Source organism: Microcaecilia unicolor, chromosome 2 (genome assembly GCF_901765095.1).
Source record: "Microcaecilia unicolor chromosome 2, aMicUni1.1, whole genome shotgun sequence".
NCBI classification, from domain to species: domain Eukaryota; kingdom Metazoa; phylum Chordata; class Amphibia; order Gymnophiona; family Siphonopidae; genus Microcaecilia; species Microcaecilia unicolor.
The window spans coordinates 654544517-654569883 of record NC_044032.1 but is presented as its reverse complement, the minus strand read 5'-3'; the positions used below and the strand labels follow the sequence as shown (position 1 = coordinate 654569883).

The following is a 25367-nucleotide window of genomic DNA, read 5'->3' as shown; positions in this document are numbered from 1 at the left end:
GCGACGCTGGTAATTGGGAAGTGAAACCGGTGCTGGGCAGACTGATCATGACTGAATAGATATGGATGGGCTGGAGTGTAAATTTTAAGGGGTTTTGACGTTAAGCTTCAGAACTTAGTACAAGAACAGTGCTGGGAAGACGTCTACGGTCTGTGCCCTGAGAATGGCAAGGACAAATCAAACTCGGGTATAAAGTATCACATACCATGTAAAATGAGTTTATCTTGTTAGGCAGACTGGATGGACCGTACAGATCTTCATCTGCCGTCATTTACTATGTTACTGCTAAACGCTAATTCGCACATAGGAACATATGGGCGACTAGCATTTAGCTTGTGCTAATTTTAGTATGCGCTAAAAATGTTAGTGCACTTTAGTAAACAGGGCCCTGAACAAAGCATGGATGTTTAACAATAATGATAACTTCCAAACAAAGTGATCCAGTCAAAAACAGAGATTTATATTAAAAAGGAAGGAAAAGCCTCAAACAGCTCCAAATCCAAAGTTTTATAGAGCTAGGTGTAATCGCTTAAGATTAACTCTTTATATGGAAGGTTTTTGCCAATGACGAACATACTTTTTTTCATTTTTTAATGTTCATTTTTCATAAAACAACTAAATACACAATATTGAAGTCACTTCTTTCATGTAAAAATATGTCCCAAACAAAAAAACAGCTCCAACAAGATATAGTTATAGTTATTGAACACATCTCCAGTGGAGCCATGGCTTATTGACTAGGAGCCTGAATGACTGCTACTAGAGCATGCAGAGGCCCCAGTGACCCTTCTTCATGTTAATTTCCAATTTGTGGTACTAGGTGAGTGCATGTTTGTGTGTGTGTGTGTGTGACCAAGATAAGCTACTCTGAAAGTGGTGTTTCTGCGTAAAGATCTATCACTACCTGTCCAGGGGTACTAATAGGGCAATTTTAGTAACAGGTCACCTAAGAAAGGAAGAGGAAGTAGGAACCTCTTTAAGGGCTATTTTATAATGACAATATAAATGCCTCACGCAGTAACGTAGCAAGGTTGAGGGTGCGGGAGAAGCCGAGCGCGGACTGCTGATGGCACTGGCACATATTTTAAACACGACAGATTGCAAAATGGTCACCGTGAGAAGTCCATTTGGGGGAACGGCTGCTCCCCTGGTGACTCACCTAGATATGCCTCTGGCCTCACATATTTTTATAAAATAACCTCAAGAAACTGCAGCTAAAATGCTCCTGGCACACATTTACACTTGCTCAGAAGTAGGTGTAAATGTACATGGGTGAAGTATGGGCTTATCATATAAACTACACAAAATCTGTAACTTTGCCTGAAATAGGGTATGAAGTAGAGAACTGATAAATAAACCTTCTGTGCGCCTCAGGATCCAGAACTTTGTGGTGGACAGATTTGAAAGACAGGTGTGTCATGTGTCCCCTACCTCAACGCAAGCGGTGTCCTCGGGCTGTACGAGGTCCCGTTGACATGTGTGTGTAGTTTTTCTCTGGGTTTGTTCAGAGAGACGGTGGCTGCAGGCTCCTTGATTGCATTGCTTCCATGCACCTGAGTCTGTTCTCCCTCTGCCTGGCTTCCCTTGCTTCTCTCCTATTGGTCTTCCGGTTCCTCCTCTCCATGCTCTTGTCCTATGGCTGTGCTCCTTCTCCCTGCTGATGTCAGACGCCAGCACTTTACCAGCTGAGCTCTTCCTGGACTCCAGGCTTCGGCTTTGGTAGGTGTTACTTGCTCAGTAGTTTGCTTCTTCTCTGCTTTGTCCCTCGTTGCTGACTTTGCCTGTACCTGGATTACTCTCTTGTTTGCTGCCTGCCTATTGACTTTATCTGTGCCTGGATTACTCCCCTGCCTGCCTATTGACTTTGCCTGTACCTGGATCACTCTCTTGCCTGCTGCCTACTACTACTTGACATTTCTAAAGCGCTACTAGGGTTACGCAGCGCCGTTCAATTTAACATAGAAGGACAGTCCCTGCTCAAAGGAGCTTACAATCTAAAGGACAAATGTACAGTCAGTCAAATAGGGGCAGTCTAGATTTCCTGAAAGGTATAAAGGTTAGGTGCCGAAAGCAACACTGAAGAGGTGGGCTTTGAGCAAAGATTTGAAGATGGGTAGGGAGGGGGCTTGGCGTAAGGGCTCAGGAAGTTTATTCCAAGCATAGGGTGAGGCGAGGCAGAATGAGCAGAGCCTGGAGTTTGCGGTGGTGGAGAAGGGTACTGAGAGGAGGGATTTGTCCTGTGAGCGGAGGTTACGGGCGGGAACGTAAGGGGAAATGAGGGTAGAGAGGTAATGAGGGGTTGCAGACTGAGTGCATTTGTAGGTAAGAAGGAGAAGCTTGAACTGTATGCGGTATCTGATTGCCTACCTATTGACTTTGCCTGTACCTGGATCACTCTCTTGCCTGCTGCCTGCCTGGCCGATACGTTCACCACCCTGCTTCCAGCTCCGTCTCATAAGTCTTGCAGGCCGCTCGCACCTAGGGGCTCAACCTCTGGGGAACGGCAGTCAGCGCAGGTGAAACCCGGGGTTGTCTGGCCACCAAGCAGAACCTGGTCCGAGTACCAGGCTCAGCAGCGCTCTACTTGGTACAAGAACTCACAAGTCTGACAGGTGACGAATGAAGAAAATAAGAAGCAACATAAGCACTGGCAAGTTAGCTGCAAAGTACTGATACAGAATTTTTAAAAAATGTGATGACAATCTTGTTGCAGAGGCAAAAATGCACAGTAACAAGTTTTTCAAGTACATCAGAAACAGAAAGCTTGTGAGAGAAACTGTAGGACAGTTAGATCATGAAGGAGCACTAAAGGAGACAAAGGCCAGGGTGGAGAGTGTGAATGAATTATTTGCTTCAGTCTTTAAGGAAGAAGATGCAAGATCTACCTGTACCACAAATGGTTTTCAAGGGCGATGATAGTTTTAGTGGGTGCAGTGCACTTCAGCCAGGCTGACCCAGACCCATCCTCTCCCTACCACTTGTGGTGGTAAATGTGAGCCCTCCAAAACCCACCCGAAACCCACTGTACCCATATGTAGGTGGCCCCCCTCACCCCTCAGGGCTATGGTAGTGGTGTACAAAAGTACTGCTTCTTTGTAATGAGTTACAAGTAAAAAGTACTGCAAAAAATATAACTCGTTACAAGTAGAAGTACTGAAAATTGTACAAGACTACCCATCTGATTAGCAGTTATTTCTGTAGCAGGGTTATCTATGGCAAAAAATGTATTTGTTTTGCTATGCTGTCAGGGATTTATCCCACCATAATCCATCTTTCAGGTTCAAAGCAGGTTAAATGAATTCATAATACATAACAATACATTATTTTCTGGATCTTCTGTAGAAGTAAAGTCAAATTTTCTGTATGGTTAAAGTGGGAAAGGTAATCTCCTTAGAGTCCATTCCTTTTTCACAGATGAGACAAATGTAATGCACTTTAAAGGATTTTCTTTTAAAGTAGAAAGTACTGCCTTATGACAATAGCTCCACAATTATTGAATTGGATAACATTTTATTAATTTTGTGGCTATGTTAAAAACGAATTTTGAAGAACCATAAAAATTCCTTTGACCAATGCTAAACATAACCAAGGCATGTTTGACATGTGCCTTTCAAAGTGTAATAAATGGCATCAGTGAGTGAAGGATAGGATAGGTGGGAATTCAACTAATTCACAGTAGCAAATGAACAGCAAACAGATCAAAGGCAAGGTACGCTTTAAAAATTAAGTCACAGAAAAACCAAAAATAAGGTACATTTTAAAAGTAGCATATTAAGACATGATTCTTTTTAAAATTAAGCAAACAGGTATTCTTTTTATCCACAGTTATCATGCATTTAATGTAACTATATACCAATTAACACAGATTCCAATATGAACTCCCTAAGCAAGCTTACCAATTAAAATGCTGCTGACATAGACTGGCTGAATAAAATGACTAAGCAGTGCTCCTTGCACACCCAATACTTCCCATCTTGTCAGTTTGTCACTAGAAGACATACTGCTTACAGTACTAGTAACTTCACAAGGAGAATATGCAGCAGGATAATTCTTGCCTTCTACAGAGATATGGAGACTGAGCTCTTGGTTAGCTTCATGTGCTGCAGCAGAATATGGTGTGAGACGTCTATAGCAAAAAATGAAAGCATAATATTCAACTGACATTTTCTTGTGTGATATGGACAAACTAGTCAACACCTACAAAAAAATTGCTTTGCTATGAAAAGTGTTTTCTGAAGACGGAACGTGACCAATTATACAGCATTGACAACTCATAATCAACTGCTTTCTCTAAAAGGAAGCAATTCACCTAGATACATAGATAATCATTTGTTAAACACAATCATCATAAAAGAGGTACAACAGCGAATCAGCAGGGTAGAGCGGTTTTTAGTGGAATTTAATTTTTTTTTTAATTAAAGACTGACAACACAAATTTTAAAAATATCAGATCTGGGGAGCTAAAGAGACTGTAAAGCAGCAGTTCCCAAATCTGGTCCTGGAGGCACCCTAGCCAGTTGGCTTTTCAGGATATCCAAAATGAATATCCATGAGAATTTGCATAGATTGGAGGCAAAGCGAATGCTACATACCTGTAGAAGGTATTCTCCGAGGACAGCAGGCTGATTGCTCTCACTGATGGGTGACGTCCACGGCAGCCCCTCCAATCGGAAACCTCACTAGCAAAGGCCATTGCTAGTCCTCGCGCGCCCATGCGCAACGCGCATGCGCGGCCGTCTTCCCACCCGAACCGGCTCGTGTTCGTCAGTCCCATATGTAGCAAGACAAAAATAAGGGAAGACACAACTCCAAAGGGGAGGCGGGCGGGTTTGTGAAAACAATCAGCCTGCTGTCCTCGGAGAATACCTTCTACAGGTATGTAGCATTCGCTTTCTCCGAGGACAAGCAGGCTGCTTGTTCTCACTGATGGGGTATCCCTAGCCCCCAGGTTCACTCAAAACAACAAACACGGTCAATTGGGCCTCGCAACGGCGAGGACATAACTGAGATTAACCTAAACTTTTCCAACTAACTGAGAGTGCAGCCTGGAACCGAATAAAAATGGGCCTGACTGCCCGAACCGACTGTCGCGTCAGGTATCCTGCTGCAGGCAGTAATGAGATGTGAATGTGTGGACAGATGACCACGTCGCAGCTTTGCAGATCTCTTCAATAGTGGCTGACTGCAAGTGGACCACTGACGCAGCCATGGCTCTGACATTGTGAGCCGTGACATGACCCTCAAGAGCCAGCCCAGCCTGGGTGTAAGTGAAGGAAATGCAATATGCTAGCCAATTGGATATGGTGCGTTTCCCCACAGCCACTCCCCTCCTGTTGGGATCAAAAGAAACAAACAATTGGGCGGACTGTCTGTTGGGCTGTGTCCGCTCCAGATAGAAGGCCAATGCTCTTTTGCAGTCCAATGTGTGCAGCTGACGTTCAGCAGGGCAGGAATGAGAACGGGGAAAAAATGTTGGCAAGACAATTGACTGGTTCAGATGGAACTCCGACACTACCTTTGGCAAGAACTTAGGGTGAGTGCGGAGGACTACTCTATTATGATGAAATTTGATGTAAGGGGCCTGGGCTACCAGGGCCTGAAGCTCATTGACTCTACGAGCTGAAGTAACTGCCACCAAGAAAATGACCTTCCAGGTCAAGTACTTCAGATGGCAGGAGTTCAGTGGCTCAAAAGGAGGTTTCATCAGCTGGGTGAGAACGACATTGAGATCCCATGACACTGTAGGAGGTTTGACGGGGGGCTTTGACAAAAGCAAACCTCTCATGAAGCGAACTAAAAGCTGTCCTGAGATCGGCTTACCTTCCACACGGTAATGGTATGCACTGATTGCACTAAGGTGAACCCTTACAGAGTTGGTCTTGAGACCAGACTCAGACAAGTGCAGAAAGTAGTCAAGCAGGGTCTGTGTAGGGCAAGAACGAGGATCTAGGGCTTTGCTGTCACACCAGACGGCAAACCTCCTCCATAGAAAGAAGTAACTCCTTTTAGTGGAATCTTTCTTGGAAGCAAGCAAGATACGGGAGACACCCTCTGACAGACCCAAAGAGGCAAAGTCTACGCTCTCAACATCCAGGCCGTGAGAGCCAGAGACCGGAGGTTGGGATGCAGAAGAGCCCCTTCATCCTGTGTGATGAGGGTCGGAAAACACTCCAATCTCCAGGGTTCTTCGGAGGACAACTCCAGAAGAAGAGGGAACCAGATCTGGCGCGGCCAAAACGGAGCAATCAGAATCATGGTGCCTCGATCTTGCTTGAGTTTCAACAAAGTCTTCCCCACCAGAGGTATGGGAGGATAAGCATACAGCAGACCTTCCCCCCAGTCCAGGGGGAAGGCATCCGATGCCAGTCTGCCGTGGGCCTGAAGTCTGGAACAGAACTGAGGGACCTTGTGGTTGGCTCGAGATGCAAAGAGATCTACCAAGGGGGTGCCCCACACCTGGAAGATCTGGCGCACTACTCTGGAGTTGAGCGACCACTCGTGAGGTTGCATAATCCTGCTCAACCTGTCGGCCAGACTATTGTTTACGCCTGCCAGATATGTGACTTGGAGCCACATGCCGTAACGGCGAGCCCAGAGCCACATGCTGACCTGGTTGTCTGTCTGAATTTGAATAATTTGATGGGACAGCCGATCTCTGAAAGCCTTCAGAGCGTTACAGACCGCTCGTAACTCCAGGAGATTGATCTGTAGATCGCGTTCCTCGAGGGACCAGCGTCCCTGGGTGTGAAGCCCATCGACATGAGCTCCCCACCCCAGGAGAGACGCATCCGTAGTCAGCACTTTTAGTGGCTTAGGAATTGGGAAAGGACGTCCCAGAGTCAAATTGGACCAAATCGTCCACCAATACAGGGATTTGAGAAAACTTGTTGACAGGTGGATCACGTCCTCTAGATCCCCAGCAGCCTGAAACCACTGGGAAGCTAGGGTCCATTGAGCAGATCGCATGTGAAGGCGTGCCATGGGAGTCACATGAACTGTGGAGGCCATGTGGCCCAGCAATCTCAACATCTGCCGAGCTGTGATCTGCTGGGACGCTCGCACCCGAGAGACGAGGGACAACAAGTTGTTGGCTCTCGTCTCTGGGAGATAGGCACGAGCCATCCGAGAATCCAGCAGAGCTCCTATGAATTCGAGTCTCTGTACTGGGAGAAGATGGGACTTTGGATAATTTATCACAAACCCCAGTAGCTCCAGGAGGCGAATAGTCATCTGCATGGACTGTAGAGCCCCTGCCTCGGATGTGTTCTTCACCAGCCAATCGTCGAGATAGGGGAACACGTGTACTCCCAGCCTGCGAAGCGCTGCTGCTACTACAGCCAGGCACTTCGTGAACACTCTGGGTGCAGAGGCGAGCCCAAAGGGTAGCACACAGTACTGGAAGTGACGTGTGCCCAGCTGAAATCGCAGATACTGCCTGTGAGCTGGCAGTATCGGGATGTGCGTGTAGGCGTCCTTCAAGTCCAGAGAGCATAGCCAGTCGTTTTGCTGAATCATGGGAAGAAGGGTGCCCAGGGAAAGCATCCTGAACTTTTCTCGGACCAGATATTTGTTCAAGGCCCTTAGGTCTAGGATGGGACGCATCCCCCCTATTTTCTTTTCCACAAGGAAGTACCTGGAATAGAATCCCAGCCCTTCTTGCCCGGATGGCACGGGCTCAACCGCACTGGCGCTGAGAAGGGCGGCGAGTTCCTCTGCAAGTACCTGCTTGTGCTGGAAGCTGTAGGATTGAGCTCCCGGTGGGCAATTTGGAGGTTTGGAGGCCAAATTGAGGGTGTATCCTTGCCGGACTATTTGAAGAACCCAACTGTCGGAGGTTATGAGAGGCCACCTTTGGTGAAAAACTTTCAACCTCCCCCCGACCGGCAGATCGCCTGGCAAGGACACGTTGATGTCGGCTATGCTCTGCTGGAGCCAGTCAAAAGCTCGCCCCCTGCTTTTGCTGGGGAGCCGTGGGGCCTTGCTGAGGCGCAAGCTGCTGACGAGAGCGAGCGCGCTGGGGCTTAGCCTGGGCCGCAGTCTGTCGAGAAGGAGGATTGTACCTACGCTTACCAGAAGAGTAGGGAACAGTCTTCCTTCCCCCATAAAAACGTCGACCTAAGGAGGTAGATGCTGAAGGCTGCCAGCGGGAGAACTTGTCGAAAGCGGTATCCCACTGGTGGAGCTGCTCTACCACCTGTTCGACTTTCTCTCCAAAAATGTTGTCCGCTCGGCAAGGGGAGTCCGCAATCCACTGCTGGATCCTATTCTCCAGGTCGGAGGCACGGAGCCATGAGAGTCTGCGCATCACCACACCTTGAGCAGCGGCCCTGGACGCAACATCTGGCCAGGAATTTTCTGCACGCCTTCAGCTGCCTGACCACCTCCTGAAATGGCTTGGCTTGCTCCGGAGGGAGCTTGTCCACCAAGCCCGCCAACTGCCGCACATTGATCCGCATATGGATGCTCGTGTAGAGCTGGTAAGACTGAATTTTGGCCACGAGCATAGAAGAATGGTAGGCCTTCCTCCCAAAGGAGTCTAAGGTTCTAGAGTCCTTGCCCGGGGGCGCCGAAGCATGCTCCCTAGAACTCTTAGCCTTCTTTAGGGTCAGATCCACCACACCAGAGTCGTGAGGCAACTGAGTGCGCATCAACTCTGGGTCCCCATGGATCCGGTACTGGGACTCGATCTTCTTTGGAATATGGGGATTAGTTAAAGGCTTGGTCCAGTTCGCCAGCAATGTCTTTTTTAGGACATGATGCATGGGTACTGTGGATGCTTCCTTAGGTGGAGAAGGATAGTCCAAGAGCTCAAACATTTCAGCCCTGGGCTCATCCTCCACGACCACCGGGAAGGGGATGGCCGTAGACATCTCCCGGACAAAGGCCGCAAAAGACAGACTCTCAGGAGGAGAAAGCTGCCTTTCAGGGGAGGGAGTGGGATCAGAAGTAAGGCCATCAGACTCCTCGTCAGAGAAATATCTGATGTCCTCCTCCTCCTCCCATGAGGCCTCACCATCGGTATCAGACACAAGTTCATGAACCTGTGTCTGAAGCCGTGCCCGACTGGACTCCGTGGAAACACGGCCACGGTGGGATCGTCGAGAGGTAGACTCCCTCGCCAGCACCGGCGAAGCTCCCTCCGCCGACGTCGTCGGGGAGCCTTCCTGGGAGGCGGCCGTAGTCGGTACCTCACCCCGGGCAAGGGGCCAGCCCGCGCCTCACTCGACGGTACCGGAGGGGAAGGGCGCAACAGCTCTCCCAGGATCTCCGGGAGAATGGCCCGGAGACTCTCGTGCAGAGCGGCTGTGGAGAAAGACATGGAAGCCGATGCAGGCGTCGAGGTCAGAGTCTGTTCCGGGCGTGGAGGCTGTTCCGGGCTGTCCAAAGTGGAGCGCATCGACACCTGCTGAACAGAGGGTGAGCGGTCCTCCCGGTGCCGATGCCTACTGGGTGCCGACTCCCTCGGCGACCCAGAGCTCTCGGTACCGATGCGGGAAGGTGACCGGTGTCGATGCTTCTTTGATTTTTTCAAACGAAGCATGTCACCTGAGCTTCCCGGTACCGATGAGGAGGACGTAGAATCCAGCCGTCTCTTCCTCGGGGCCGAGGCTGAAGAAGGTCGGTTTCGGGGGTGCTGTACCGCAGGAGCCCTCAGGGCAGGAGGAGACCCACCCGAAGGCTCACCGCCACCAGAAGGGGAATGGACAGCCCTCACCTGCACTCCAGTCGAAGCACCACCGTCCGACGACATCAGCAACAGCGGAGGTCCCGGTACCACCGATGCAGCCTTCCGATGTCTCGGTACCGACGATGCAGAGGGTCGATACCTCGATGCACTCGATGCAGACGATGCCGAAGGTCTTGATGCAGCCGACGTCGATGCACTCGATGCCTCCGGTGCTGTTGCCGACGAAGAGCCCGAGAACAACACGTTCCACTGGGCCAATCTCGCAATCTGAGTCCTCTTCTGTAAAAGAGCACAAAGACTGCAGGCCTGCGGGCGGTGCCCAGCCCCCAGACACTGAAGACACGATGCGTGCCTATCAGTGAGCGAGATTACCCGGGCGCACTGGGTGCACTTCTTGAAGCCGCTGGGAGACTTCGATGACATGGGCGGAAAAATCACGCCGGCGAAATCAAAATTCGTGATGGCGACGAAGGGCACCAAAAATAAGGGAGAGAGAAAAAACCCGTACCGAGGCCCCAAAAAAGGCCTACCCCGAAAGCGAAAGGAAACTTACGTCGGTGAAAACAAACTGGACACACGGGAAGGGACAAAAGAAGACTGACGAACACGAGCCGGTTCGGGCGGGAAGACGGCCGCGCATGCGCGGTGCGCATGGGCGCGCGAGGACTAGCAAAGGCCTTTACTAGTGAAGTTTCCGATTGGAGGGGCTGCCGTGGACGTCACCCATCAGTGAGAAGAAGCAGCCTGCTTGTCCTCGGAGAATGCATGCAAATCTTTCAAGATAATCAAAATGAATATTCATGAAAGATTTGCATATACTGGAGAAAGTGGGTGCAAATCTTTCAGGATATCCAAAATGAATACTTATTATTTGCATATACTGGAGGCAGTGAATAGAAATCTCTTATGAATATTCATCGTGAATATTCTGAAAACCCGACTGGCTAGGGTGCCTCCAGGACCAAGTTTGGGAGCCACTGCCCTAGAGGATAGACCCGAACATGTTATAATGGAGTAAGTCCACCACACAGATCTGAATATTTCAAAGATTTAAAATTAGAGTCACCAATTCAGCCTTGACTTATACATTATGGGGGCAAATCTATAACTGAACAAGTGAGGTGCCTAGATGAAGCATGGAAATATTAATTCTATCATGCCATCTCGGCACCAAAATTCTATGCACCTACATGTGTGCCCACTTATATCATATCCATAGCAGGCATAAATGCACACACCTAAATGTGGTACTTTAATGCATACTTTACAGTATTCTGTAAGTTGCATGCACAAATATTAGTCCAGCCCACACTCCTCCCCTGTAAATGTGCCCTTGCTAAGTTGTGTGTGTCATTTATAGAACAGTGTCAAGATCACACACCATGTATGTATGCATTTACCTGATTAATTGCGAGCATTCTATAATTTACATGTACAAATTGTGCTTAAATTTCGGTATGAGCCTTGACATCCCTGTGTTTGAGCTTAAGTGAAAGATATACACTCTACTATCCACTTATGCATCTTCAAAACAACCATGCCAGTCTTGTTGGGATTAAACCAAAACACCCAGATAGACATTCTCAAGGTTTTTTTCATCTGCTCCAGAGAAATGGCACTTTACAATCACACTTCTTGATATGTAGCTTTGGGAAAACTTTGGCTGCACAAGCGATTAAAGTAGAAATCAAACAACCTTTGCTTAATTTCCTGATGAAGGAAATGTAAAACAATGTATGTTATAGGGCTAAAGTTTCCTATCCTTATCTTTAAAATGACTGCTACTAAAAAGCAAGCGAGACACTCTCCAGGTTGGTACATTAGGCTAAAATACCAGTTTCATCAACTCATGAATGTGGCTAAACCTACCACAGCTTAAAGTAGGAAGTCCGACAAGACACTGTCTACAGCTAAATGGCTGAACTGCACTACATTTGTGAAATGAGTGTTAGAAACTCTTGAGAAACAGGAGAAAACATGGAAAATATTTTTTGGAAAAATGTCCTTGAGGAGGCACACTTGACAAGTGGCTTACTAGCTTGGTGAACTTTTTCATATTTCTTAATGTCCTGATCTGTCATTTAGGTTCAACTGAGAAAGGTGGTGGGGGGGGGGGGGGGGGGGGGCGGTGGATAGCAGGGTTGGGGATTTAGTTCTCTATACAAAACAAATGTTAAAAAATAATTTGTATAGAGAACTATTGGTTGTAAGATGTCCTCTTCTAAGTTAGCACTGAAGTCTGTAGGATGGGTATATATTCATGTGTTTTATTTTGTGGGAATCTATGCTTCACTGATGCTTTTGAATTGATTGTATTTTAATGTTATACCATTTAAGGAAGATCTCTGCAAATTAAAGGTGGATTTCATTAGCTGACAAGACACTATGGTGGCTTAATGGGAAACTGCAAAGCTGCAAGCCCCCCACTGTTTACTGTACAGAAATCAGTCTTCCTTCTATATGCCGATAGCATGTACGGACTTCTGTTTAACCTCAAATTCTAAGAAATACAGGTATTGAGGGGGCAAGATGGCCGCTGACGCATGGGTTGACAAGCTCTTGCAACTCCCAACTTTAAATTGTTCCCTTCATTTGTATTTTGCTTTTGATGATGGGAAAAAGAAAACGGAAGTTAAATCTAAATTATCAAGCACCCCTCCCAGACATTGATTTGCCACACTAGCTGCAGTCCCAGGAGTGGCAAGACTCCTCCTCGCTAAAGGAGCTGGAGGAGGCGACATATCCTGCACTGATGAGGACGTCTTGTTAAGCCCGCCAACATGAACTTCAACCCAGCTTGATGCGACAAGCTCGCTGATACTGGACAAAGCTGTCTCCTCAAGAGTTTTTCTCCATGTGGAAGAGCAAACAGCAATGTGAACTCCAAACCAAGGGCATGGCCAGAAGGTGGTAGAGTAAAACTGGGGTTTCTCCAAGTCTCATAACCACAGTTGACTCTGAAATGGAAAATTGCAGCACGATGGTGTCTTGTGCTTCCAGAGTGCTGGATAATTGGGGTGGAGATCCTACAACACCTATTACACTCAAAGCTACATGGAAGGCAATCACAGATTTGAAAAGTTTAAAGAAAGTACAAGAATGCATTAAGTGGGGAGTTTCAAGATGGTGGCACATTAGCCTCGCGGTATACCTCCCTTAGTGAACGCTGTGAGTTTAAAAGATTTTCCTGTTCCCCAATATGCCTCACACAAAACGTAAAGGATTGGTAAGAGCTGCTGCCCCTTCAGTTCGAACCTCCTCTCCATCGCAGCGAACTATTGAGAGCTTTGTCGTGAGGACCCCAGACTTAGAAACCGGAGGACGCCCTGCTGTCTCCTCGGTAGGAGAACTGAGAGATTTAGTACATAAGTACATAAGTACATAAGTAGTGCCATACTGGGAAAGACCAAAGGTCCATCTAGCCCAGCATCCTGTCACCGACAGTGGCCAATCCAGGTCAAGGGCACCTGGCACGCTCCCCAAACGTAAAAACATTCCAGACAAGTTATACCTAAAAATGAGGAATTTTTCCAGTCCATTTAATAGCGGTCTATGGACTTGTCCTTTAGGAATCTATCTAACCCCTTTTTAAACTCCGTCAAGCTAACCGCCCGTACCACGTTCTCCGGCAATGAATTCCAGAGTCTAATTACACGTTGGGTGAAGAAAAATTTTCTCCGATTCGTTTTAAATTTACCACACTGTAGCTTCAACTCATGCCCTCTAGTCCTAGTATTTTTGGATAGCGTGAACAGTCGCTTCACATCCACCCGATCCATTCCACTCATTATTTTATACACTTCTATCATATCTCCCCTCAGCCGTCTCTTCTCCAAGCTGAAAAGCCCTAGCCTTCTCAGCCTCTCTTCATAGGAAAGTCGTCCCATCCCCACTATCATTTTCGTCGCCCTTCGCTGTACCTTTTCCAATTCTACTATATCTTTTTTGAGATACGGAGACCAGTACTGAACACAATACTCCAGGTGCGGTCGCACCATGGAGCGATACAACGGCATTATAACATCCGCACACCTGGACTCCATACCCTTCTTAATAACACCCAACATTCTATTCGCTTTCCTAGCCGCAGCAGCACACTGAGCAGAAGGTTTCAGCGTATCATCGACGACGACACCCAGATCCCTTTCTTGATCCGTAACTCCTAACGCGGAACCTTGCAAGACGTAGCTATAATTCGGGTTCCTCTTACCCACATGCATCACTTTGCACTTGTCAACATTGAACTTCATCTGCCACTTGCACGCCCATTCTCCCAGTCTCGCAAGGTCCTCCTGTAATCGTTCACATTCCTCCTGCGACTTGACGACCCTGAATAATTTTGTGTCATCGGCGAATTTAATTACCTCACTAGTTATTCCCATCTCTAGGTCATTTATAAATACATTAAAAAGCAACGGACCCAGCACAGACCCCTGCGGGACCCCACTAACTACCCTCCTCCACTGAGAATACTGGCCACGCAATCCTACTCTCTGCTTCCTATCTTTCAACCAGTTTTTAATCCATAATAATACCCTACCTCCGATTCCATGACTCTGCAATTTCTTCAGGAGTCTTTCGTGCGGCACTTTGTCAAACGCCTTCTGAAAATCCAGATATACAATATCAACCGGCTCCCCATTGTCCACATGTTTGCTTACCCCCTCAAAAAAATGCATTAGATTGGTGAGGCAAGACTTCCCTTCACTAAATCCGTGCTGACTTTGTCTCATCAGTCCATGTTTTTGTATATGCTCTGCAATTTTATTCTTAATAATAGCCTCCACCATCTTGCCCGGCACCGACGTCAGACTCACCGGTCTATAATTTCCCGGATCTCCTCTGGAACCTTTCTTAAAAATCGGAGTAACATTGGCTACCCTCCAGTCTTCCGGTATTACACTCGATTTTAGGGCTGGATGTGTCTTTGTCACCTCCGGTTCTCAATCCGCCGCCTCCCCGTACTGGATCATCACCTCAGCCAGTAATTCCTCCGTCGGGAAGCGATGTAGGAGGTACCCTGGAAAGGGGCACTGAGCAGACGAGTTCCAGCAAAGGACTGGGTTCTTTGAGCCCACTTAACCAACTTAAGGTGCCACTAATGAAGCCGGCAACGGCTACCTTAGAGAGCATCTGGGAGGCGTTACAACAACTTGACACTACATATTCTGATAGAAGGAACTCTGCTCTTTCTAATGGTGCTAAAATAAAGAATATTGAAGCTGTCCCACTGGAGATCAAGGGCATCAAAGATAGCCCAAAATGGGCAAAAATGATTTTTATACCAACTTTGAACGCTTATAATTTTTCAACCACTTGAAGGAAAGTGCTGCAAATTGGAATGCCTCATTCTCCGAGGACAAGCAGGCTGCTTGTTCTCACTGATGGGTGACGTCCACGGCAGCCCCTCCAATCGGAACACTTTACTAGCAAAGGCCTTTGCTAGTCCTCGCGCACCGCGCATGCGCGGCCGTCTTCCCGCCCGAACCGGCTCGTGTTCGTCACTCTTCTTTTGTCCGCGCTCGGGATGGTCGTGTTTGCGCCGTTCGCGCCCCTTAAGTTGACCCTCGCGCGTCTTTTACCTTTTGCTTACAAAAAAAAAAAGGGATTTTGAGAAAAGACCTTTTCGGTCTTTTTTTCATTCCCGTATTTCCAGTTTTTGCCCCGCTAAGTTTATTTTCGTTTTCGGGGTAGGCCCTTTTGAGGCCTCGGGTCGAGTTTATTCTCTCCCTCTTTTTTGGTGCCTTTTCCGCCTTACGAGTTTTGATTTCGCCGGCATGGTTTTTCCGCCCATGTCATCGAAGTCTCCCAGCGGCTTCAAGAAGTGCAACCAGTGCGCCCGGGTAATCTCGCTCACTGATAGGCACGTGTCGTGTCTTCAGTGTCTGGGGGCTGGGCACCGCCCGCAGGCCTGTAGTCTTTGCGCCCTTTTACAGAAAAGGACTCAGGTAGCAAGATTGGCCCAGTGGAACGTTGTGTTCTCGGGCTCTTCGTCGCAACAGCACCGGGGGTATCGAGTGCATCGACGTCGACAGCGTCAAGACCTCCGACCTCGGCGGCGACCGTATCCATTGCATCGAGGCATCGACCCTCTGCATCGTCGGTACCGAGACATCGGAAGGCTGCGTCGGCGGTACCGGGACCTCCACTAGTGCTGATGTCGTCGGACGGTGGTGCTTCGACTGGAGTGCAGATGAGGGCTGTCCATTCCCCTGCTGGTGGCGGTGAGCCTTCGGGTCTCCCCCTACCTTGAGGGATTCTGCGGTACAGCCCCCCCCCCCCCCGAGACGGACCTTCTTCGGCCTCGGCCCCGAGGAAGCGACGGTTGGATTCTACGTCCTCCTCATCGGTACCGGGAAGTTCCGGTAACATGCTTCGTTTGAAAAAGTCAAAGAAGCATCGACACCGGTCTCCATCCCACATCGGTACCGAGAGCTCTGGGTCGCCGAGGGAGTCGGCACCCAGTAGGCATCGGCACCGGGAGGACCGCTCACCCTCTGTTCAGGAGGTGTCGATGCGCTCCACTTTGGACAGCCCGGAACAGACTCTGACCTCGACACCTGCATCGGCGTCTATGTTTTTCTCCACAGCCGCTCTGCACGAGAGTCTCCGGGCCGTTCTTCCAGAGATCCTGGGAGACCTGTTGCGCCCTTCCCCTCCGGTACCGGGGGTGCTTGCGCCACCGGTACCGTCGAGTGAGGCGCGGGCTGGCCCCTTGCCCGGGGTGAGGTCTCTGACATCGGTGCCGCTTGCAGTACCGACTGCGGCCACCTCCCAGGAAGGCTCCCCGACGACGTCGGCGGAGGGAGCTTCGCCGGTGCTGGCGAGGGAGTCTACCTGTCGACGCTCACACCGTGGCCGTGTTTCCACGGAGTCGAGCTCGGCTTCAGACACAGGTTCATGAACTTGTGTCTGATACCGATGGTGAGGCCTCGTGGGAGGAGGAGGAGGAGATCAGATATTTCTCTGACGAGGAGTCTGATGGCCTTCCTTCTGATCCCACTCCCTCCCCTGAAAGGCAGCTTTCTCCTCCCGAGAGTCTGTCTACAGCCATCCCCTTCCCGGTGGTTGTGGAGGACGAGCCCAGGGCTGAAATTTTTGAGCTCCTGGACTATCCTTCTCCACCTAAGGAAGCGTCCACAGTACCCATGCATCATGTCCTAAAAAAGACATTGCTGGCGAACTGGACCAAGCCTCTAAGTAATCCCCACATTCCCAAGAAGATCGAGTCCCAGTACCGGATCCATGGGGACCCAGAGCTGATGTGCCCTCAGTTGCCTCACGACTCTGGAGTTGTGGATTTGGCCCTAAAGAAGGCTAAGAGTTCTAGGGAGCATGCTTCGGCGCCCCCGGGCAAGGACTCTAGAACCTTAGACTCCTTTGGGAGGAAGGCCTACCATTCTTCTATGCTCGTGGCCAAAATCCAGTCTTACCAGCTCTACATGAGCATACATATGCGGAACAATGTGCGGCAGTTGGCGGGCTTGGTGAACAAGCTCCCTCCTGAGCAAGCCAAGCCATTTCAGGAGGTGGTCAGGCAGCTGAAGGCGTGCAGAAAATTCCTGGCCAGAGGGGTGTATGACACCTTTGATGTTGCGTCCAGGGCCGCTGCTCAAGGTGTGGTGATGCGCAGACTCTCATGGCTGCGTGCCTCCGACCTGGAGAATAGGATCCAGCAGCGGATTGCGGACTCGCCTTGCCGAGCGGACAATATTTATGGAGAGAAAGTCGAACAGGTGGTAGAGCAGCTCCACCAGCGGGATACCGCTTTTGACAAGTTCTCCCGCAGGCAGCCTTCAGCTTCTACCTCCACAGGTAGACGTTTTTATGGGGAAAGGAAGACTGTTCCCTACTCTTCTGGTAAGTGTAGGTACAATCCTCCTTCTCGACAGCCTGCGGCCCAGGCTAAGCCCCAGTGAGCTCGCTCTCGTCAGCAGTGTGCGCCTCAGCAAGGCCCCTCGGCTCCCCAGCAAAAGAAAGGGACGAGCTTTTGACTGGCTGCAGCAGAGCATAGCCAACATCAATGTGTCAGTGCCGGGCGATCTGCCGGTCGGGGGGAGATTGAAAGTTTTTCACCAAAGGTGGCCTCTCATAACCTCCGACCAGTGGGTTCTCCAAATAGTCCGGCAAGGATACACCCTCAATTTGGTTTCCAAACCTCCAAATTGCTCACCGGGAGCTCAATCCTACAGCTTCCAGCACAAGCAGGTACTTGCAGAGGAACACTCCGCCCTTCTCAGTGCCAATGCGGTTGAGCCCGTGCCATCCGGGCTGAAGGGCTGGGATTCTATTCCAGGTACTTCCTTGTGGAAAAGAAAACAGGGGGGATGCGTCTTTAACATTGCTTTTGACTCGTAACCACTTGTAACCACTCGCCTCCACCTACCCTCCTCTCTTCCTTCCCGTTCACATTAATTGATTTGATTTGCTTACTTTATTTATTTTTTGTCTATTAGATTGTAAGCTCTTTGAGCAGGGTCTGTCTTTTTTCTATGTTTGTGCAGTGCTGCGTATGCCTTGTAGCGCTATAGAAATGCTAAATAGTAGTAGTAGTAGTAGTAATCCTAGACCTAAGGCCCTGAACAAATATCTGGTCAGGGAAAAGTTCAGGATGCTTTCCCTGGGCACCCTTCTTCCCATGATTCAGGAAAACGATTGGCTATGCTCTCTGGACTTGAAGGACGCCTACACGCACATCCCGATACTGCCAGCTCACAGGCAGTATCTGCGATTTCAGTTGGGCACACGTCACTTCCAGTACTGTGTGCTACCCTTTGGGCTCGCCTCGGCGCCCAGAGTGTTCACGAAGTGCTTGGCTGTAGTAGCAGCAGCGCTTCGCAGGCTGGGAGTACACGTGTTCCCCTATCTCGACGATTGGCTGGTGAAGAACACATCCGAGGCAGGAGCTCTACAGTCCATGCAGATGACTATTCGCCTCCTGGAGCTACTGGGGTTTGTGATAAATTATCCAAAGTCCCACCTTCTCCCAGTACAGACTCGAATTCATAGGAGCTCTGCTGGATTCTCGGACGGCTCGTGCCTATCTCCCAGAGACGAGAGCCAACAACTTGTTGTCCCTCGTCTCGCGGGTGCGAGCGTCCCAGCAGATCACAGCTCGGCAGATGTTGAGATTGTTGGGCCACATGGCCTCCACATTTCATGTGACTCCCATGGCCCGCCTTCACATGCGATCTGCTCAATGGACCCTAGTTTCCCAGTGGTTTCAGGCTGCTGGGGATCTTGAAGACGTGATCCACCTGTCCACGAGTTTTCTCAAATCCCTGTATTGGTGGACGATTTGGTCCAATTTGACCCTGGGACGTCCTTTCCAAATTCCTCAGCCACAAAAAGTGCTGACTACGGATGCGTCTCTCCTGGGGTGGGGAGCTCATGTCGATGGGCTTCACACCGAAGGAAGCTGGTCCCTCCAGGAACGCGATCTGCAGATCAATCTGGAGTTACGAGCGGTCTGGAACGCTCTGAAGGCTTTCAGAGATCGGTTGTCCCACCAAATTATCCAAATTCAGATAGACAACCAGGTTGCCATGTATTACATCAACAAGCAGGGGGGCACCGGATCTCGCCCCCTGTGTCAGGAAGCCGTCAGCATGTGGCTTTGGGCTCGCCGTCAGGGCCTGGTGCTCCAAGCCACATATCTGGCAGGCGTAAACAACAGTCTGGCCGACAGACTGAGCAGGATTATGCAACCTCACGAGTGGTCACTCAACTCCAGAGTAGTGCGACAGATCTTCCAGGTGTGGGGCACCCTCTTGGTAGATCTCTTTGCTTCTCGAGCCAACCACAAGGTCCCTCAGTTCTGTTCCAGGCTTCAGGCCCACGGCAGACTGGCACCGGATGCCTTCCTCCTGGACTGGGGGGAGGGTCTCCTGTATGCTTATCCTCCCATACGTCTGGTCGGGAAGACTTTGTTGAAACTCAAGCAAGATCGAGGCACCATGATTTTGATTGCTCCCTTTTGGCCGTGTTAGATCTGGTTACCTCTTCTTCTGGAGTTGTCCTCCGAAGAACCGTGGAGATTGGAGTGTTTTCCGACCCTCATCACACAGGACGAAGGGGCGCTTCTGCATACCAACCTCCAGTCTCTGGCTCTCACGGCCTGGATGTTGAGAGCATAGACTTTGCCTCTTTGGGTCTGTCAGAGGGTGTCTCCCGCATCTTGCTTGCTTCCAGGAAAGATTCCACTAAGAGGAGTTACTTCTTTCTATGGAAGAGGTTTGCCGTCTGGTGTGACAGCAAGGCCCTAGATCCTCGCTTTTGTCCTACACAGACCCTGCTTGAATACCTTCTGCACTTGTCTGAGTCTGGTCTCAAGACCAACTCTGTAAGGGTTCACCTTAGCGCAATCAGTGCATACCATTACCGTGTGGAAGGTAAACCGATCTCAGGACAGCCTTTAGTGGTTCGCTTCATGACAGGTTTGCTTTTGTCAAAGCCCCCCGTCAAACCTCCTACAGTGTCATGGGATCTCAATGTCGTTCTCACCCAGCTGATGAAACCTCCTTTTGAGCCATTGAACTCCTGCCAACTGAAGTACTTGACCTGGAAGGTCATTTTCTTGGTGACAGTTACTTCAGCTCGTAGAGTCAATGAGCTTCAGGCCCTGGTAGCCCAGGCCCCTTACACCAAATTTCATCATAACAGAGTAGTCCTCCGCACTCACCCTAACTTCTTGCCAAAGGTTGTGTCGGAGTTCCATCTGAACCAGTCAATTGTCTTGCCAACATTTTTTCCCCGTCCTCATTCCTGCCCTGCTGAACGTCAGCTGCACACGTTGGACTGCAAAAGAGCATTGGCCTTCTATCTGGAGCGGACACAGCCCAACAGACAGTCTGCCCAATTGTTTGTTTCTTTTGATCCCAACAGGAGGGGAGTGGCTGTGGGGAAACACACCATATACAATTGGCTAGCAGATTGCATTTCCTTCACTTACGCCCAGGCCGGGCTGGCTCGAGGGTCATGTCACGGCTCATAATGTTAGAGCCATGGCAGTGTCAGTGGCCCACTTGAAGTCAGCCAATACTGAAGAGATTTGCAAGGCTGCGACGTGGTCATCTGTCCACACATTCACATCGCATTACTGCCTGCAGCAGGATACCCGACGCGACAGTCAGTTCGGGCAGTCAGTGCTTCAGAATCTGTTCGGGGTTTAGAATCCAACTCCACCCCCCTAGGCCCATGTTTTTTCTGTTCCAGGCTACACTCTCAGCTAGTTGGTTAATTGTTAGGTCAACCTCAGTTATGTCCTCGCCGTTGCGAGGCTCAATTGACCATGTTTGTTGTTTTGAGTGAGCCTGGGGGCTAGGGATACCCCATCAGTGAGAACAAGCAGCCTGCTTGTCCTCGGAGAAAGCGAATGCTACATACCTGTAGAAGGTATTCTCCGAGGACAGCAGGCTGATTGTTCTCACAAACTCGCCCGCCTCCCCTTTGGAGTTGTGTCTTCCCTTGTTTGTCTTGCTACATATAGGACTGACGAACACGAGCCGGTTCGGGCAGGAAGACGGCCGCGAATGCACGGTGCGCATGGGCGCGCGAGGACTAGCAAAGGCCTTTGCTAGTAAAGTGTTCCGATTGGAGGGGCTGCCGTGGACGTCACCCATCAGTGAGAACAATCAGCCTGCTGTCCTCGGAGAATACCTTCTACAGGTATGTAGCATTCGCTTTACAGCCGTGCATTCAGTACACCTATCAAAAATCAACCTGAAAGGCCAACTAGTTTAGAAACTACAGCAGCCTCAACATCGCTGTAAATTGATTTTTGTCGTTTTTTTGGCAAAGTTTGAGCCTAAACCATTCAAAATGTAAGAGGACTAGGAACATGGGGTTTTGTCAGTTCATTAAGCCCTAAAAGTAGTGCAGGTTCTCCAAATATCCCCCTTGTACTACTAAAACTTCCAGTTCTACAGCTTCTGGAAGTTGGCCCAAAATGTCATTTTTGCTCAGGCGACATTTTGCAACCCTGTACTTGAGGTCCCCTAGAACCTCCAATTTTTTGTCTTTTGAACTAAAATTTTGCACAGCTTAGTTTTTTTTATCATAAAGAAACTAGGTACCAAATTTCATCAAAATCTGAGATGGTGAGGTGGGGACCCCTGGTCCACTTGACACGGAATGACTCAGATGCATGAGAATATTATGGCAATCATTTTAACAGAATAATAACTTCAGCCTTGTTGCAGTTATGGTGCATAAGAAAATTGTGTATAATGAGAAGTGGGTAACTAGATAGAACATAACATAATGATAACAGGACAAAATATAATGTTCAATAATTAGGGTGTAAGTTAGAATAAACAGATTTGAACAGTTCCATTCAGCTTGTATCTGTTGAAGTTTATGTGTCGGTATTTTATGGGGTATCTTTTTTGTACATTTTTTTGAACAGACAGGTCTTCAGTGATTAACAGAAGGTCATCAGGTCATGTGTTGTTCTCAAGGTGGTTGGCAATTCATTCCATAGTTGTGTACAGATATACGAGAAGTGGGATGCGTGTATTGATTTGAATTTAATTCCTTTGCAGTTGGGATAATGGAGATTTAAGCAAGTGCGTGATGAACTTTTGTTATTTCTCACTGCTAGACCAATCAGATTTGGCATATAGGAAGGGGCGTCTCCATAAATGATTTTATGAACTAAGGTGCATATCTTGAATGCAATTCGGTCTTTCAGAGGAAGCCAATGCAATTTTTCTCTAAGGGGTACAGCACTTTCGTATTTCGCCTTTCCAAAAATCAATCTGGCTGCTGTGTTCTGGGCAGTCTGAAGTCTCTTGATGGTTTGAATCTTGCATCCCGCGTATAAGGAATTACAGTAGTCCAGATGACTCAGTACTAAAGATTGCACTAGGTTACGGAATGTCTCCCTTGGGAAAAAATGTTTCACTCTTCTAAGCCTCCACATTGCATAGAACATTTTCTTTATAACATTATTCACGTGGCTATCTAGATTTAGATTGCAATCAATTGTTACGCCTAGGAGTTTCAAGGTGTCCACAACAGGAAAAGTATGATTTAGTGTGATTATATTGGTGTATTTGATTTTATTATGGACCGTGCAGGTCTTTTTCTGCCGTCATCTATGTTACTATGTTACATTGTGTCTTTTCAGCATTGAGCTTCAGATGAAATGCATCCGCCCATGAATTCATAACCTGGAAGCTGAGATTGATTTTATCTGCAATTTCTGATAAATCTTTTTTAAACGAAATACATATCGTCACATCATCAGCATAAATATATTGGTTTAGACTTAGACTGGATAAAAATCTGGCTAGTGGTAGCATCATTAAATTAAATAGAATCGGAGAGCGCGGAGATCCTTGAGGTACACCACATACAGGTCTCCATGGCTGAGATATGATCGAATTAGCTATTACCCTGTAATAGATAAAAATGAAAATATTTTAGAGAAGTTCTAAATGTTATTTTCAACCTGCACTGTTTTCAATTGACTCTGTTTGGAGGAATAGATCGTTATTTATTAAATCGTGTTCCACTGACTGAAGTTCAGATATGAATTTGATCTTAATTCGAGTGAGGCTAGAAAAGTCTGCCTTGCATAAGTAAATGGTAGCAAACAGCCAGAGAATGTCTAACAATGCCTGGATAGTCTTTGCTAACAGTACGCCAAAATTTGTCCAGTCTAGTTTATTGAATTTGAGAAACAATGTGCTATCCATACTTAGCTCAGGCAACTATTCTTAGGCAGTTAGGTCCAGTTATTAATAAAAATTAAACTTATAATCTACCATATACCTTATGGGTTCAATGCAGATCTCAATTATAAAGAAGATGGACATCTTCAGGAAATACAAAATTAAAAATAAACACCCCCCCCCCCCAATATAATCATTACAGTTCAAAACAAATTTTCTAAAAATTTTAATTTGCTTACGAAACTGGCTATATTTGTCTCAGAAGATAGTACAGCTAGAATATCTTTATCCAACCGAGCTGCCTGATAACAGAAAAGGATCAGGCGACCCTCAGGGGGAGGAATGCTGGCTTCGGCCTAACCCCTGGTAAGCCTTTCCTCAGCTGAGAGGTGCTGTGGAAGACTTGCAGCTCATCTGCATATCCTTACAGCCTTCTCCGGGGTGACACCCAGGTCCACTCCGATCCACTCAGGGCCTCCGCTCTAGGTGCCCAGCGCTCCCACCAGGTGCTGTGGAGGACTTGCAGTCCTTCTGCATTTCCTCACAGCTGTATCCGGGGTGACTCCAGTTCCACCCCGATCTTCCCAGGGCCTTCTCTCCAAGTGCCCAGAGTTTCCAGGAGCTTTTTGGCTAGGATCAGGCGACCCTCAGGGGGGAGGAATGCTGGCTTCGGCCTAACCCCTGGTAAGCCTTTCCTCAGCTGAGAGGTGCTCTACCACCGGCTGCCTTTCAGGTGCTGTGGAGGACTTGCAGCTCATCTGCATATCCTTACAGCCTTCTCCGGGGTGACACCCAGGTCCACTCCGATCCACTCAGGGCCTCTGCTCTAGGTGCCGTGCGCCTAGCAGCGCGCGGGGCATTTTTCTCTTTGTATCTAATCTTTTTCCAGTTGCTAAAGTACCTTAATCATTTATGGCCCCTATTCACATTCTCTTCCTAGCTCTGTCCCTTCCTAATCTTTTCTCTCACCCCCTACCTCTCTCCGCTACAGGAACTCACTTCCCATCCATTGACTTCATCACCTCACCTTCTCTCCTACCCTCTTCCTCCCTCTTGGCTTTTAATCTCCGCCTCTTTCTTCCGTCCATTTTGCCTTCCCATTCCACCTAAATACCTCTCGCCTTCGTGGCCACACCTCTCCTACTCTCCTCCGCTCTCTTTTACTCCTTCTCTTACTCTCAGCCGGTGACATCAATCACAATCCTGGCCCCCCTCACCAACTATTATCCCAACTCTACAGATCTCACCGCGACCTCTCTAACCTCATCTCTATTTCTCTACTCCCCTCCTCTTCTCTGCCCTTCTCTTGCGCCCTATGGAATGCCCGCTCTATCTGTAACAAACTCCCCTATATCCAGGACCTCTTTATCTCGCGTCACCTCCATCTGCTCGCCCTAACAGAAACCTGGCTCTGCCCTGATGACTCTGCTTCAGTCGCAGCCCTGTGCCATGGCGGTTATCTATTTTCACATACTCCTCGCCCTGCTGGCCGTGGGGGCGGTGTTGGACTACTTCTCTCTCCCTCCTCCAGATTTCAACCCCTTCTTCCACCTCAATCTCACTGTTTTTCCTCCTTTGAAGTCCACTCTATCCGCCTTTTCTCTCCTCTGCCTCTTCGAATAGTGGTCATTTATCGTCCCCCTGATAAGTCCCTTTCATCCTTTCTCAGTGACTTTGACGCCTGGCTTGCCTTCTTCCATGATCCTTCCTCCCCCTCTCTCATCCTTGGTGACTTTAATATTCCTGCTAATGATCCTTCCAACTCTTATATTTCCAAGTTACTCGCTTTAACGTCCTCCTTTAATCTCCAACTATGCTCCACCTCCCCCACTCATCAAAATGGTCACTGTCTTGATCTCATCTTCTCCTCCAACTGTTCACCTTCTAGTTTCCTTGCCTCTGATCTTCCCTCCTCTGATCACCATCTTATAACTTTCACACTTAAATCTCCTCCCTCCCAGTCCCGTCCTATCTTATCTAATTTATCTAGGAATCTTCAAGAT

General features: G+C 48.6%; 1 protein-coding gene across 3 annotated transcripts in view; it reads right to left on the bottom strand.

The window, feature by feature from the left end:
• Nucleotides 1-25367, bottom strand: part of ADAD1 (adenosine deaminase domain containing 1) — a 349421-nt gene that overhangs the window by 81783 nt on the left and 242271 nt on the right. For 2 of the 3 annotated variants that reach the window (XM_030191773.1, XM_030191774.1), the window contains exon 9: nt 3897-4126. The exons of the other annotated variant lie outside the window; for it this stretch is intronic. In XM_030191773.1, coding sequence (XP_030047633.1) covers nt 3897-4126 — 230 coding nt within the window. The remainder of the gene's footprint in view (nt 1-3896; nt 4127-25367) is intronic. 3 annotated transcript variants of the gene reach the window in all.